The sequence below is a fragment of the Misgurnus anguillicaudatus genome, chromosome 11, assembly GCF_027580225.2.
Source record: "Misgurnus anguillicaudatus chromosome 11, ASM2758022v2, whole genome shotgun sequence".
Classification (NCBI taxonomy): domain Eukaryota; kingdom Metazoa; phylum Chordata; class Actinopteri; order Cypriniformes; family Cobitidae; genus Misgurnus; species Misgurnus anguillicaudatus.
In genome coordinates, this window is record NC_073347.2 from 28,251,774 (window position 1) to 28,265,810 (window position 14,037).

Sequence of the window (14,037 nt, forward strand, 5' to 3'; positions counted from 1 at the left end):
ATTATTTCAGTGATAGAACAACTTTTAACTGGACAAATTGTACTGTTGCTGCAACCCGAGCAGCCTCCTAGCTGCTACAAGCACATTCTGAAAGTGGCGGTGGAGGGTAGGAAACACAGCCCCGCCCCTCCCCCTGCCTGCAGAAGAGTGTCTGATACCAGGCACTGTTGCACTTTTCAACCACATGGGGGAGATGTAAGTCATTTTTACATGGAAACTACACAGTGTTCCTTTAACTTAATCTACATAGGCACAAACTCATATAAATAGCACTCCTCATGTGAAGCACATTTGTTTTACCCAAAGCAGCCTTGCTGGTGTATTTGCTGGCGATTTGTTTGAGTCTACGAAGGGCTCCATCCAGCAAAGAGGTCAGCTCCTGTTTGTTCACAGTCTCCTAAAAGAGCATCAATTGTAATGTTTCCTTTCACTTGCTTGTTTACACCAAACAGCATTATTTGACAATTATAGTCATATTTTCCTCTGCAACAAAATTCTCACTCACATTCCAGTCCTGCATCAGCACATGAACAGACTCCTGGGAAATGTAGGCTCTTTTCCAAGAACGCAATTTAATGTTAAGTTGACTCAGCAGGTCCAACACTGTGTGCCTTCGCTCTTGATACTCCAGCTTAATACTGTGATATTTGGCTGTTACACGGACACTGGTGAACCTGGAAAATGGACATATACATTAACAGTAAAAGTAGAGTACACTTTTTAACAAATTCCTTGTTTGTTTCATTTCCCAAGTGACTTTTTGTCTAATTAAACAAACCTTCTCTTTATCTCATCCATCTTATCTTTCGGTACCAATGTCTCCCCAAATTCATCTGTGTTTGGAAACGCGCTAAACCTCTTGAAATTGTTTGGCATCTCCTCCAAACACACCTGCAGTTATAGAAATAAGCAGAAATAAGCATACAGTACATAACAATAGTTCATTTTATTCTCATTAATAACAGCATACTGTATTTTAGGGCTTTATGGTAATTCAATTAATTGATTTTTTTACACAAACTGTAATTTAATTAAAATGTGCACTTGATAAATGCTGATGCATGGGGGACCAGACATCCCCCACTGCATGTAATCTTACATGGTCAAACTGATTAAATTATTATCTGTCAAATTACTAAAAATAGATATTGATAATGCCAGTCATAATGGTATTAACTACTAGAACAGCAAGTTAAACCTTTAGGAGTTCAAGTTTCTCGCGGGCCTCTTCCGCAGCTCGGGCATGATCCAGCGAATCGTCCTCTTCAGTAGATAAAACTTCTTCAATACGCAACAACCAGCGACCCACAGTGTCCAGCGGGGATGGAAGACTGAGGTCCAGCTCTATTTTATACTCGTGCAGCTACACAATGCACATACAGTACACACCACAGTGTTAAGCAGAACAATATTTGAATGTATAAAAACCTCTATGTACTTTTATATACAAAGGTGTAGGTTCATCCATTTAGATATAAAGGTCCACTGTGTAGATTTTTAGTGGCATCTAGCGGTGAGATTGTAAATTTCAACCAACGGCTCAGTCCACAGCTCACCCCTCCCTCACCGCCATAGAAGAAACAGGTCATCGTCCGACCGTGAGTTCACACCAGCCAGTTTAAGGCGTCAACTGCGCCTAGTTTGCCGCTTGAACAGTTTGAGTTTACTAGCTTCATTCACGCATGAAAGCCGCGCATGAAATTCTAGTCATCGAGACATTCACGCGGAAATTCGCATCATAGGAGGGGCTTCTGCGATCTGCTCGTCTCCTGTAAACATGTCACTACTAGAGCAAGCTCCTGATTGGTTAACGCGGGCCGTTTTCCGCCAAAGTTCAAATTTCTCGTGACTAAACATTGAAATCACTCACGCTTGACCCCTCTACCGCGGCTGGTGTGAATGCAGCATGAGACGACGTAGTGACAAAACAGAGCAAATAGAGCACTTTGTTTAGGGCTACTGTAGAAACATGGCAGTGCAAAATGGCGACTTTCATGTAAGGGGACCACCGATGTATGTAGATAAAAACAGCTAATTTTAAGATATTCATTTTGTAAGATCTTTATACACATTATATCAGATTATCATAATAATTTATGTGAGATCCTTCCAAAAGTTACTCAATGCACCTTTAATGCCTTTATCCAAAGTAACTTTACAAACGAGGAAGCATTATTTTGTCTTAAGAGCCAAGAGCAACCATTCAGACATTTGCAATATTTCTCTTAATTTGTAATATGTATAATCTTCTTTTATTTCAGCACAAAATAAAGAAATCAAAACGTATTAAAAAGTTAATGTATGCTAACCTTCTCAGCGAGTGTGTCCCAGGCCTGTCGGAGAGCTTTCTGCTCCGCGCTAAGCTGAGGTGTTCTCTTCATTGCTGTTAGTAATGGCATCACAGGCCGCCGCTGCTCATTAAAGGACACAATGAAGGTATGGAAAACCTGAAACATTAATAAATAAACATTAACACAAAAATCGTCACATAGCCTACAGTAAAACCAGTGCAAATATGAATTGTCCTGAAACAGTCAGTATAAATAAGGGCAACACAACAAAACATAATACAAAAGTTACTAGACTAGTTAGACGTTATAAAGGTTTATGTAAAGGTTTGCATCTGTGTACAGTAAATATGTATCGCAACACTACATTGTGGATTATTAAAGTAACTGTACAGTAGAAATACAGTACAACTAAAATAATAGTTGTTCTGTAGTGGGTGTGATGAGATCATATGGCAAAAAATAAAATAAAGGCTACTTCTTACTTAAATACACACTGCTGGGTTGTTTCAACCCATGGTTGCGTGAAGTATGGACAAACCCAATGGATGGGTTTTAAACAAACCTACTGTACACTGAGTTGCGGTTAACCAACCATGGGTTGAAACCACCCAATATGTGGGTTGAAACGCCCCAGCAAACAGTAGGTTTACCAACCATGGGCAGACAAATATTTTGTGTGCATAGTTGTCTATGCTATAGAAAAGTCAGATGGGATCTTGCTAAATATTTTAAACATTTAGGGGTGGTTTCCCTGACAGGGATTAGCTTAAGTCAGGACTAGGACTTAAAGCAACACTATGTAGTTTTTTACCTTTAAATAATGTCTCTTAAATTATTTCAGTGATAGAACAACTTTTAACTGGACAAATTGTACTGTTGCTGCAACCTGAGCAGCCTCCTAGCTGCTACAAGCACACTCTGAAAGTGGCGGTGGAGGGTAGGAAACACAGCCCCGCCCCTCCCCCTGCCTGCAGAAGAGTGTCTGATACTAGGCACTGTTGCACTTTTCAACCACATGGGGGAGCTGTAAGTCATTTTTACATGGAAACTACATAGTGTTGCTTTAATAAAATTAGGTCATATAACTAGTTTTAACAAACATGCAATACTAAAAACATTACTGGCATGCATTTTAAGGCTAACCAAAGGGCACTGATGTATTTTAAGATATGTCAGTGCAAGTTGTTTTCAGTTTGGACAGCTCTTACATTTGTTCTAGTCTAGGACTAGTCTAATCTCTGTCCGGGAAACCGCCCCTTAGTCTTATAAACCTTTTAATTGAGAAGTGGGATAAATCAGTAAATTTAACACCGCCAACAAGTGCTTTAAGTGTCCCTTGCAAAAAATCGTATGATTTTTTATGTAGTGGTTTGTTTAAGTTAGAGTTAATAGCGTGGACATTTAACTGGTGCGTTCGGGGGTAAACGATTTACCTGACCTGACATCAACCTAGCTTTAATCAGCTAGATATATCAAATAATATTGCATGGCGTGTTTACATTTGACTGTGACAAAGCTTTGAGGTTGAAAGTCTAAACTTTTTACACAAGACATTTATTGACATTCAGATCTTACGTGGTATCTCTCAGCATAGCTCTCCCCCTCGGTGGAGTCCCACCCTTCTATTAGCTCCTGATAGGCCTGAACCAACCAGCATGTGACCTCCTGAGCCTTCTGATTGGCTGATGACTAGAAAGGTAAAGAAATGAAAAAATAATTAAAGAATTCCTTCTTTCATTGTTTATTTTGTTGTTTATTGTATTGCTGTAAAAGTTTTCAACAGACAAAACATTTTTTAACAATTAGGATTAATGTAAATTAAATTTGGATTAAAACTGTGCAGAAGTCATTCATATAATACACAGTAAACACTAAAACAACAAAAGTTTAGTATTTGTAGTAGTGTAGCATGAGTATCCTGTGTGAAATGTTAATAAAATTACACAGCATGTGTATAATTAAAAAGCTCCCGTAAAGTACCATGAGTCTTATATTAGGTCTAGTAGATAATCTCTTTAATTTCAGGTATTATTTCTATAAAGGCTGGTTTAATGGATTAGCTCTGTAATAGCTATTGGATTATCTTTATAATTGAAAGATAATGATGTCATCAGCACATTACGCATGCAAATAAATGGTTACTGAGAGGGGTTATCTTAAGGGTCAAGGGGGTTGATTTTTTACCCCAGGGACAGCTGCTCTAGCTGGCTCAGGTGATGAAGTAGGGGCTGATTTGATTGGACAGGGTATTAGCAGGTGGGCCTGATCAGAAAAGTTAAAAATGTAAGGTGACCATTGCCTTCATAATTTTTAGTCTTGCAGACAACATACTTCAACATATTTATCAGTATTGAAATTCGAGTATTGTAGTATTGAACAGTAATCATATTATTATAGTGCATTTTAAGATAATGTCTGATTTTCCACTAAACTTTAATTCAATTCAATTTTATTTATATAGCGCTTTTCACAATTGTTTTATTGTTTCAAAGCAGCTTTACATTAAAAAGGAGGAGAACACAGTAAATCTGACAGACAATATAAGAAGCAGAGTAAAGCGGAAAAAAAACTCCTAGGAGGAAAAAGCCTGTGGGAAAAGTCCTAGAGAGAAAAAAACCCTTAAACAAACTAATCTCAGGTAAAAACCAATGAGTTTAAACACAGAGACAGAATGAGATCCTATGATTTGGTTTAAAGGAAAACACCACCGTTTTGCAATATTTTACTATGATCTTACCTCAACTTAGACAAATTTATAAATATCTATCTTTTTCAATGCATGCACTTAATCTTTGTACAGCGCGTTGTGAATGTGTTAGCATTTAGCCTAGCCCCATTCATTCATTAGGATCCAAACAGGGATGAATTTAGAAGCCACCAAACACTTCCATGTTAGTTTACAGCACTTCGACCACAAGCTTCCGTCAATATTACTGGACCCGAAGTTGAAGTGCTGCAAACTAAGTGCTCTTCCACCATACAAAATAGTTCTCATTTTTTATCGACTTAAAAAATCGCCACATTTATTTTGTGCCACCATACTTACACATGTAACTACTCATGTAAGTCTTTAAATAGGGAAAACATGGAAGTGTTTGGTGGCTTCTAAATTCATCCCTGTTTGGATCCTAAGAAATGAATGGGGCTAGGCTAAATGCTAACACATTCACAAGGTACTGTACAAAGATTAAGTGCACGCATTGAAAAAGGGTGGGTATGTGTTGATTTGTCTGGGTTGAGGTGGGAACATGGTAGAATGTAAAAAAATGATGGTGTTTTCCTTTAAACAATGTCAAAACCAAGGAATTATGAGTGATTGATAGTAGTATCACTCTCACCCACATGTCAGCAAACTGCCGTACCAACGACTCAGACAAACCTGAATCAACCTCCTTACATAATATTGATTGACATTTATTGCTCATCCTGGCACCAAGGAAAAGAATGTATTGACACACCCAATACCACACTAAATTATTTAGAAAGAAAAATTACAGATGCTGAAATGCCTTGATTTGAATCAGAAAGACCGTAAAATACCTGTCTTAGAGGTGATGCAGCTATAGATGGAGTAAAGTCAGATGGCAGATTGACAGGAGAGAGGCACTGTGGAGAACTGAGATACTAAAGCACCGCACCCGAGAGGAGAAAAGATAAAGAAAATATACAGAAGAGAAGTGAAAGACATGTAAACATATAAAGAGAGTCATGTGAGCATTTTAATTTAAAATGTGAGACGTTAAAAGGAAAATAAATGTAGCACAAATGTCTGAAAATGTCCTCACAAATAGAATAAAATCTAAAAGGATGAAAGCCACTGATAAAAATTATTTAAAAGGACACGAAAAAAGTCATCCTTAAAATATAATCGAACTTGATTCATTTAAAGGTGCAGTGTGTAAATTTAAGCATTATCTAGTTGTGAGGTTGCAAAAACAGCTCAGTTCACAGCTCACCCCTTGCTTTTGAAACGCATAGAGAAGCTACGGTAGCCGACACAGGACAAATATGTCATCATTGGAGACAACTTCATAAAAAAGTTTGTCCGTTAAGAGCTTCTGTAGAACATGGTGGCACAAAATGGCGACTTCCATGTAAGGGGACCCTCGGCGTATGTAGATAAAAATGTCTCATTCTAAGGTAATAAAAACATTACGGTTCATTATGAAAGGTCATTATACACCCCTGATAATATAGTTTTGTATATTATTTTGCATTTCTGTCAAGAAACTGTCAACTGCACCTTTAAAGGGATAGTTCAACCAAAAATGAAAATTCTGTCATACTTTACTCACGCTTAAGTTGTTCTAAACCTGTATGAGTTTCTTTAATCAGTTGAACACAAAATATGCCCATTCGCTTCCATAGTATTTGTTTTCCCTACTATGGAAGTCAATGGGAACCATCAACTATGAGGTTACCAACATTTATTGAAATATCTTTTTATTCACAAAATAAAGAAACTCATACAGGTTTAAAATAACATGAGGGTCTGTAAATGATGACATCATTTTTATTTTTGGGTGAACTCCTGTATTCCTCTAAGTTTATTTAAAGTGCAAATATTTCTTTGTGTATGACTTACCTGTGTTTCCTCATCAGAAACAGGAGTTTCTTTTGAGTACTGCAGAAACTGAGCAACATACGTCATAATAGATTTCTCATCTGGGTCCCTAACATCGACATCTGCAATACAAAAACTGTTTTATAACTTTATGTCATATGGTAATAAATAACAATCCAGTACACTGTTTACTGCATACTCACCGGCTGGATCTAACAGTCTGGGTATGTGAAGTTCTCTTTCAGCGATTTGAAAAGCCTCTTCCAGGTTTTGTCTGTTGGTTCTGGTTCGGGCTCTAGTCAGATTAACTGAGTTGGGCCTTAGAGCATGAAGTATCGCCAAAAACACCACCCCACTTCTCCAGCTCCCCTTAAAATCCTTCACATTCAGAGTACAACCAGCCCTGAAAGAGACAGAATGGTTTTACATCAGACTGTCAATCAACTAAAATTAGGAAATTGGTCAACACAAAGCTGTTCCTTGAAATGTATTCCCGACGGCAGATTTATGTTAATCACCTGTGGCATTGCTCTCTCACCCACAGCAGAAGGGCTTTCTTGGCAGAAACACGAAAACGGGCATGCAAGGGCGAACCACGGGGTGGCACTGGACTGCTGCGGGCACTGCTGCTTGTCGAACGAGAGTCCAAACTTGCCAACGACTCCATAGACGACTGCCGAGAACTAAAGGACAATGTGCTTGCTAGCTCTTCAATCTAGGATAGAAGAGCAAAAAGAATAATCATATGTAAACTTCCATTAATGTATAACTCATCAGGATTGTCTTGTTTCTTGTGTTGAGTGCTGATTTGACCCAACTTTGGTTCATATCAATCTTACATGGAAGTGCATGATGATGGTCCAGATCAGACCCAGAATGATGGAAGGCTTCCCATCCATGATATCTGAGACATTAATGTTGACCAGTTTTATCTGCAAAACATAAAAAACACAGAGGTTATGGTTAGTGCCGAGGTTAATGCATTTTACAGAACAACCATTTCCAGTTAAACCATTTGCATCTTACCGATTTTCTCTTGAGAAACGCCAGTGCTTTCTCGACGTTTGATCTGTGCTGAAACGTCCCCCTTCCTTTCTCCCGGCTCTGAAACACATTTCATTTACACAGACACTTATCCAAGGCACCTTACAAATCATTCAATGTACATTTTAAAAGTTGAAAAATTATCAGAATGTCTAGTTCCAAAACTAACCAACTGGTTTATCGGTACATTTCCTGTAATATTTAAAGTGAATGTGAAATACAATTGTGTGAAATACATAATATTATATTCATCATATTTTTTACACTTAAATAGCAACCATTGGGTTAAATTATAACCCAGATAAATTAACCCATAAAATGTTAACATTTGACCCAACAATGGGTTAAAACAACCAAACATATGTTAAATTACAACCCAGTTGGTTAGCTCGTCTCTTTGAACCCAGAGCTGGACTGAAAATAACCCATAATTTTTTAATGTAACATTACATTTTATTATACAATTTGTGTATTTATATGTGTATTTATATATTTGAATGCATATGTCTTTACACTGTTAAAGATAAAGGTGCTCACGATGCCAAAGACCAGTGGTTCCCAAACTATAACTTTATTTTGCGACCCCCTCAAATATGTATGATCTATAGTAGTTTTAATTTTCCTTATCATTTTATTAAAGGATTAGTCAATTTTCTTAAAAACAAAAAAATCCAGATAATTTACTCACCACCATGTCATCCAAAATGTTGATGTCTTTCTTTGTTTAGTTGAGAAAAAATTATGTTTTTTGAGGAAAACATTCCAGGATTTTTCTAATTTTAATGGACTTTAATGGACCCCAACACTTAACAGTTTTAATTCAGTTTAAATTTACAGTTTCAAAGGACTCTAAACAATCCCAAACGAGGCATAAGGGTCTTTTCTAGCGAAACAATATAGCGAAAAAATATGCACCACAATTTAAACCACAACTTCTCGTCTTCATCTGGCTGTGTGACGAGCCAGCACGACCTCACATAATTGCGTAATGACGTAGAAAGGTCACGTGTTACATATATGAAACTCACATTTGGGGACCATTTTAAACAATAAACTGACACAAAGGCATTAATTAGTATCATTCCACATACAACTACGTCAGAACGGTCCTCTTTCTCCACACTTGTAAACACTGGGGCGTAGTTTCGTATACGTCATCCGTGACCTCTTGACGTGATGACGTATTACGTGAGGTCGTGCTGGCGCGTCACACGACCGGAGGAACGAGAAGTTGTGGTTTAAAAGTGCATTTTTCTTGCCAAAAATGACAATCGTTTCGCTAGATAAGACCCTTATGCCTCGTTCGGGATCATGTAGAGTCCTTTGAAACTGCAATTTTAAACTGCATTAAAACTGTTAAGTGTTGGGGTCCATTAAAGTCCATTAAAATGAGAAAAGTCCTAAAATGTTTTCCTCAAAAAACATAATTTCTTCTTGACGGAACAAAGAAAGACATCATTTTGGATGACATGGTGGTGAATAAATTATCTGGATTTTTTTAAAGAAAATTGACTAATCCTTTATTGAAATAAATAATTGATGGTATATCATATTTTAATTGCTAGTCATTAATTGGACTAAACTTGTTTTTGCATCATTCCCAACTACAGCAAAGCGACTTTGCCTGACCCACATTATACCACTGTGCAACAAGTGGGTCCCAACTCGCAGTTAGAAAACCCCTGCCATAGAAGAGCCATTTTTCGTTGAATTGTTTCATAAAAAACCAAAGAACCTTTCAGTTTAAAAAAAAATTAGAATAAAAAAGCTTGTTTCTTTGACTGAATGGTTCTTTAAGGAACAAAAATGGTAATGGCATTGCTGTGAAGAACCTTTTAACACCTTTATTTTTAAGAATATACAATATAAAAGACAACTGCCACCCTGTTTTCTAGATTTTACAAATGAGTGTTAAACAGCCTTGGGAAGGTTTAACCATCAGTGAGTAAGGTAATACACCCACCATTCTCTGACCACTCATCACCTCCAGCAGGTCCAATAATCTGCCTCCATCTCTGAGATCATTGAAAAGATCATGCACTGCAATCGGAGGCCTCCTCTTAACACAGAATGAATGATCACATATGAAACACAATAAGCACAAGATGAATCTACAATATATACTGCATGAGTGTCTAGGTCACATTAGATACTGACATTAAAAAATGAACATATGTACTGTGTTGCATTATGCAAATGAAGATTATTTCATTTCATTAAAATGTAAAATGTAATTTGGGAATAAGTTGCCGGACTTAATGCATTTCTTAAAGGAACAGTATGTAAGACATTTATTTCAAGTAATCATAAAATGGCCCTGATATGTCACTAGACATTAAGAAATCATTTTCATTTTAAATACTTATATCACTCACAACAGTGGTCTGGTCAGGATATTGTCATTTAAAAAGTGGAGGTGCAGCCCTCAACTGATGTTTATGTTATTATGTTGTTTATTGGCCACCAGTTGTGTGATTGCAGTACCAGTTTTAGCCACAAGTTTTGTGATTGCAATACCAGTTTTGGCCACAATCCTACATACTGTTCCTTTAAATATTGCCATTTCACTTAAAACTGTACTTTTTGATCTGTTTTAACAAGTAATATTTAAAGTAGAAATTCAGACAAGCTTATGTGGACTCTGTACTTTGTATTTACACAGATAACATTTACATAAAATGTTGCTGCATGGGTAAAAACATTATATTGTTATTTAAAAAAAATTATTTGAGGAATCAAATTGGTAATTTGTTCATTATAATTTATTAACCAGGTGTATTTAACATACATGTATTTCACATGTGCTTGCCTGCGAGACATAAAGCTTGATGAATTGGTTGTGTCATCTGTTCACTTTATAAGTAGCTGTGGGGGTGTGTGTGTGTGCATGTGTGAATATAGGTATTTATGAGTGTGCGTTTGGTAACTCCTGTTGCTGTCTGTCTTTTAGTCCCAGGCCGTGTATGAGGAAATTATATTTACCCGCTGCCCACCCCTCAACTCCCCCAATGCTATTCGAGAACAAGAGGGAATGACTACAACAAACTTTTTGATTTTGATTACATTTTGTGTTTATCAAATGCAAATCGTTATAGTACGTTTCTATTTTAGCTGCATGCATATACTTTACATACATATACTGTAAGATATCACATATAGGGGTGGTTTTCCAGACAGGGATTATCTTAAACCAGGACTATGTCTTAGTTTAATTATAAAATATAACTAGTTTTACCAAACATGCCTTACTAAAACATTACTTGTGTGCATTGTGAGGGAAAACAAAGGGCACTGATGTATTTTAAGATATGTCAGGGCAAGATGTTTTCAGTTTGGACAGCTCTTACATTTATTTTGGTCTAGGACTAATCTAATCCCTGTCTGGGAAACCACCCGAGTGTTTTAAGCTGTGAAAAGTTGTCCCTCACCTTGGAGAGTTGGGCATTGATCCAGTTGGTGAAGGTTCGCTTCTGAATCTGTTCTTGCTCCACTGAGGGCATAATGGACAGGAGAACATCATAAGACACCAACAAGAACAGCAGTGACTGAACACAGGTATTAAATCTGCGGTATTAAATCACATAACTTCACATGATCTAAAATTAGATCTCATACATGAATAACCAAGATAGGTGCAGTCATGTTCCGCATTTTTGGAGAGTATTATAACACACTGGTCCGGTTGATCCATTTTACTGCGATACTGGAATTACATACTATCCAAAATAAAGTCATGACATCAATAAAATAAACTCTGACAAGTTATATGTCAAGGTCTGTTGAAGAATATTTGCATACTATATAAAACTGGATGTGATTTGAGAACAAATTTATGAATCAATTATTAATGATTTGCACGTGGTCCACATTCATGTTAACATACACAACTTTAAACATACACCCACGTATGTAATTATAACCATTATGTTTACCGTTATAAAGTTCCACAAAGTCATTGAGGTCATCAGCTGCATGAAGATCTTGTTTCTTCATTTTTCCACAATCCTTTTCTTTCTGTACTTTTCCTAACCAACACCTTACAATTTCTTACAATACAAAAGCTGCAGGAAAGTATTGCCTTATTCCAAACTACCTTAATCCTACATCCAGCCCTGTTCTTTGTTCAAGTTAAAAACTCTTTCTCAAACAGAAACGTCAAGTCTGTGATCGTCACTATTGCTGCCAATCCTGCAAGACAAATCTGATCTCGCACCACAAGCCTGCAGTGACTCTAAAAGAATTCTCTCTCATTAGCAGCTAAACATGACCACACTTCCTATAAATAAAACTTGCAGGTCACTTATCAGAATAATATCTCAGATGTATCTCGGTTGACCAACTGACCCACAAGCAGAAGGAAGAGACTAAAAAGAGATGCGCATATTATACACTCACCTAAAGGATTATTAGGAACACCATACTAATACTGTGTTTGACCCCCTTTCGCCTTCAGAACTGCCTTAATTCGTGGCATTGATTCAACAAGGTGCTGAAAGCATTCTTTAGAAATGTTGGTCCATATTATTAGGATAGCATCTTGCAGTTGATGGAGATTTGTGGGATGCACATCCAGGGCACGAAGCTCCCGTTCCACCACATCCCAAAGATGCTGTATTGGGTTGAGATCTGGTGAATGTCAGTACAGTGAACTCATTGTCATGTTCAAGAAACCAATTTGAAATGATTTGAGCTTTGTGACATACTGCATTATCCTGCTGAAAGTAGCCATCAGAGGATAGGTACATGGTGGTAATAAAAGGATGGACACGGTCAGAAACAATGCTCAGGGACAGGTAGGCTGTGGCATTTAAAGGATGTCCAATTGGCACTAAGGGGAATAAAGTGTGTCAAGAAAACATCCCCCACACCATTACACCACCACCACCACCAGCCTGCACAGTGATAACAAGGCATGATGGATCCATGTTCTCATTCTGTTTATGCCAAATTCTGACTCTCCTATCTTAATGTCTCATCAGAAATCGAGACTTTTCAGACCAGGCAACATTTTTCCAGTCTTCAACTGTCCAATTTGCTGAGCTCATGCAAATTGTAGCCTCTTTTTCCTATTTGTAGTGGAGATGAGTGGTACCCGGTGGGATCTTCTGCTGTTGTAGCCCATCCACCTCAAGGTTGTGCGTGTTGTGGCTTCACAAATGCTTTGCTGCATACCTCAGTTTTAACGAGTGGTTATTTTAGTCAAAGTTGCTCTTCTATAAGCTTGAATCAGTCGGCCCATTCTCCTCTAACCTCAAGCATCAACAAGGCATTTTCGCCCACAGGACTGCCGCATACTGGATGTTTTTCCCTTTTCACACCATTCTTTGTAATCCCTAGAAATGGTTGTGTGTGAAAATCCCAGTAACTGAGCAGATTGTGAAATACTCAGACCGGCCCGTCTGGCACCAACAACCATGCCACGCTCAAAATTGCTTAAATCACCTTACTTTCTCATTCTGACATTCAGTTTGGAGTTCAGAAGATTGTCTTGACCAGGACCACACCCCTAAATACATTAAAGCAACTGCCATGTGATTGGTTGATTATATAATTGCAATAATAAGAAATTGAACAGGTGTTCCTAATAATCCTTTAGGTGAGTGTATATGCATATGTGGCACTCTCAGTTTTGACACAATCCTGTATCAGTGGCACAGGCTGGGGAAAATGTTTAACATCTTTAAAATGACCAGTTTAGAGTTACCACACTTGAAGTGACAGCTGCACATAACAATCCTATTTGTTTATTTCAAGTTGCTATTATTTACTGATAAGCTTTAACTTCTGATATAGTTAAATGGCACTTTTTTGATTATCCTACAATAAAAATGCCGTTGGGTTGAATTAACCCAGAAATTTTTTTTATATTTGACGCAACAATGGGTTAAAACAACCCAGCATTTTAGGTTAAAACAACCCAGCATATTTCAAATTACAAGCCAGCTGGTTACACTGCAAAAAAAATGCTGCAGTGCTGCATGCAAGTTTAAAGGACAAGTTCGGTATTTTACACTTAAAGCCCTGTTTTCAGATTGTTTATGATGAAATAGAACAGTTTTGACTAAAATTTAGGCATATGATGCTGTCCCGAGAATTTTTGGGTGTTTGTTGTATCAGCCCCCACCTCTACGATGAGTG

General features: G+C 37.4%; 1 protein-coding gene across 1 annotated transcript in view; it reads right to left on the bottom strand.

The window, feature by feature from the left end:
• Nucleotides 1-14,037, bottom strand: part of syne2b (spectrin repeat containing, nuclear envelope 2b) — a 191,307-nt gene that overhangs the window by 176,109 nt on the left and 1,161 nt on the right. The window contains exons 3-17 of the mRNA XM_073873482.1: nt 11,328-11,389; nt 9,863-9,958; nt 7,882-7,959; nt 7,695-7,787; nt 7,374-7,570; nt 7,059-7,258; nt 6,877-6,977; nt 5,832-5,915; nt 4,476-4,553; nt 3,867-3,980; nt 2,310-2,447; nt 1,199-1,363; nt 779-891; nt 506-674; nt 301-397 (exon numbers count right to left, since the gene is read on the bottom strand). Of these exons, the coding sequence (XP_073729583.1) occupies nt 301-397; nt 506-674; nt 779-891; nt 1,199-1,363; nt 2,310-2,447; nt 3,867-3,980; nt 4,476-4,553; nt 5,832-5,915; nt 6,877-6,977; nt 7,059-7,258; nt 7,374-7,570; nt 7,695-7,787; nt 7,882-7,959; nt 9,863-9,958; nt 11,328-11,389 (1,785 nt within the window). The remainder of the gene's footprint in view (nt 1-300; nt 398-505; nt 675-778; nt 892-1,198; nt 1,364-2,309; nt 2,448-3,866; nt 3,981-4,475; nt 4,554-5,831; nt 5,916-6,876; nt 6,978-7,058; nt 7,259-7,373; nt 7,571-7,694; nt 7,788-7,881; nt 7,960-9,862; nt 9,959-11,327; nt 11,390-14,037) is intronic.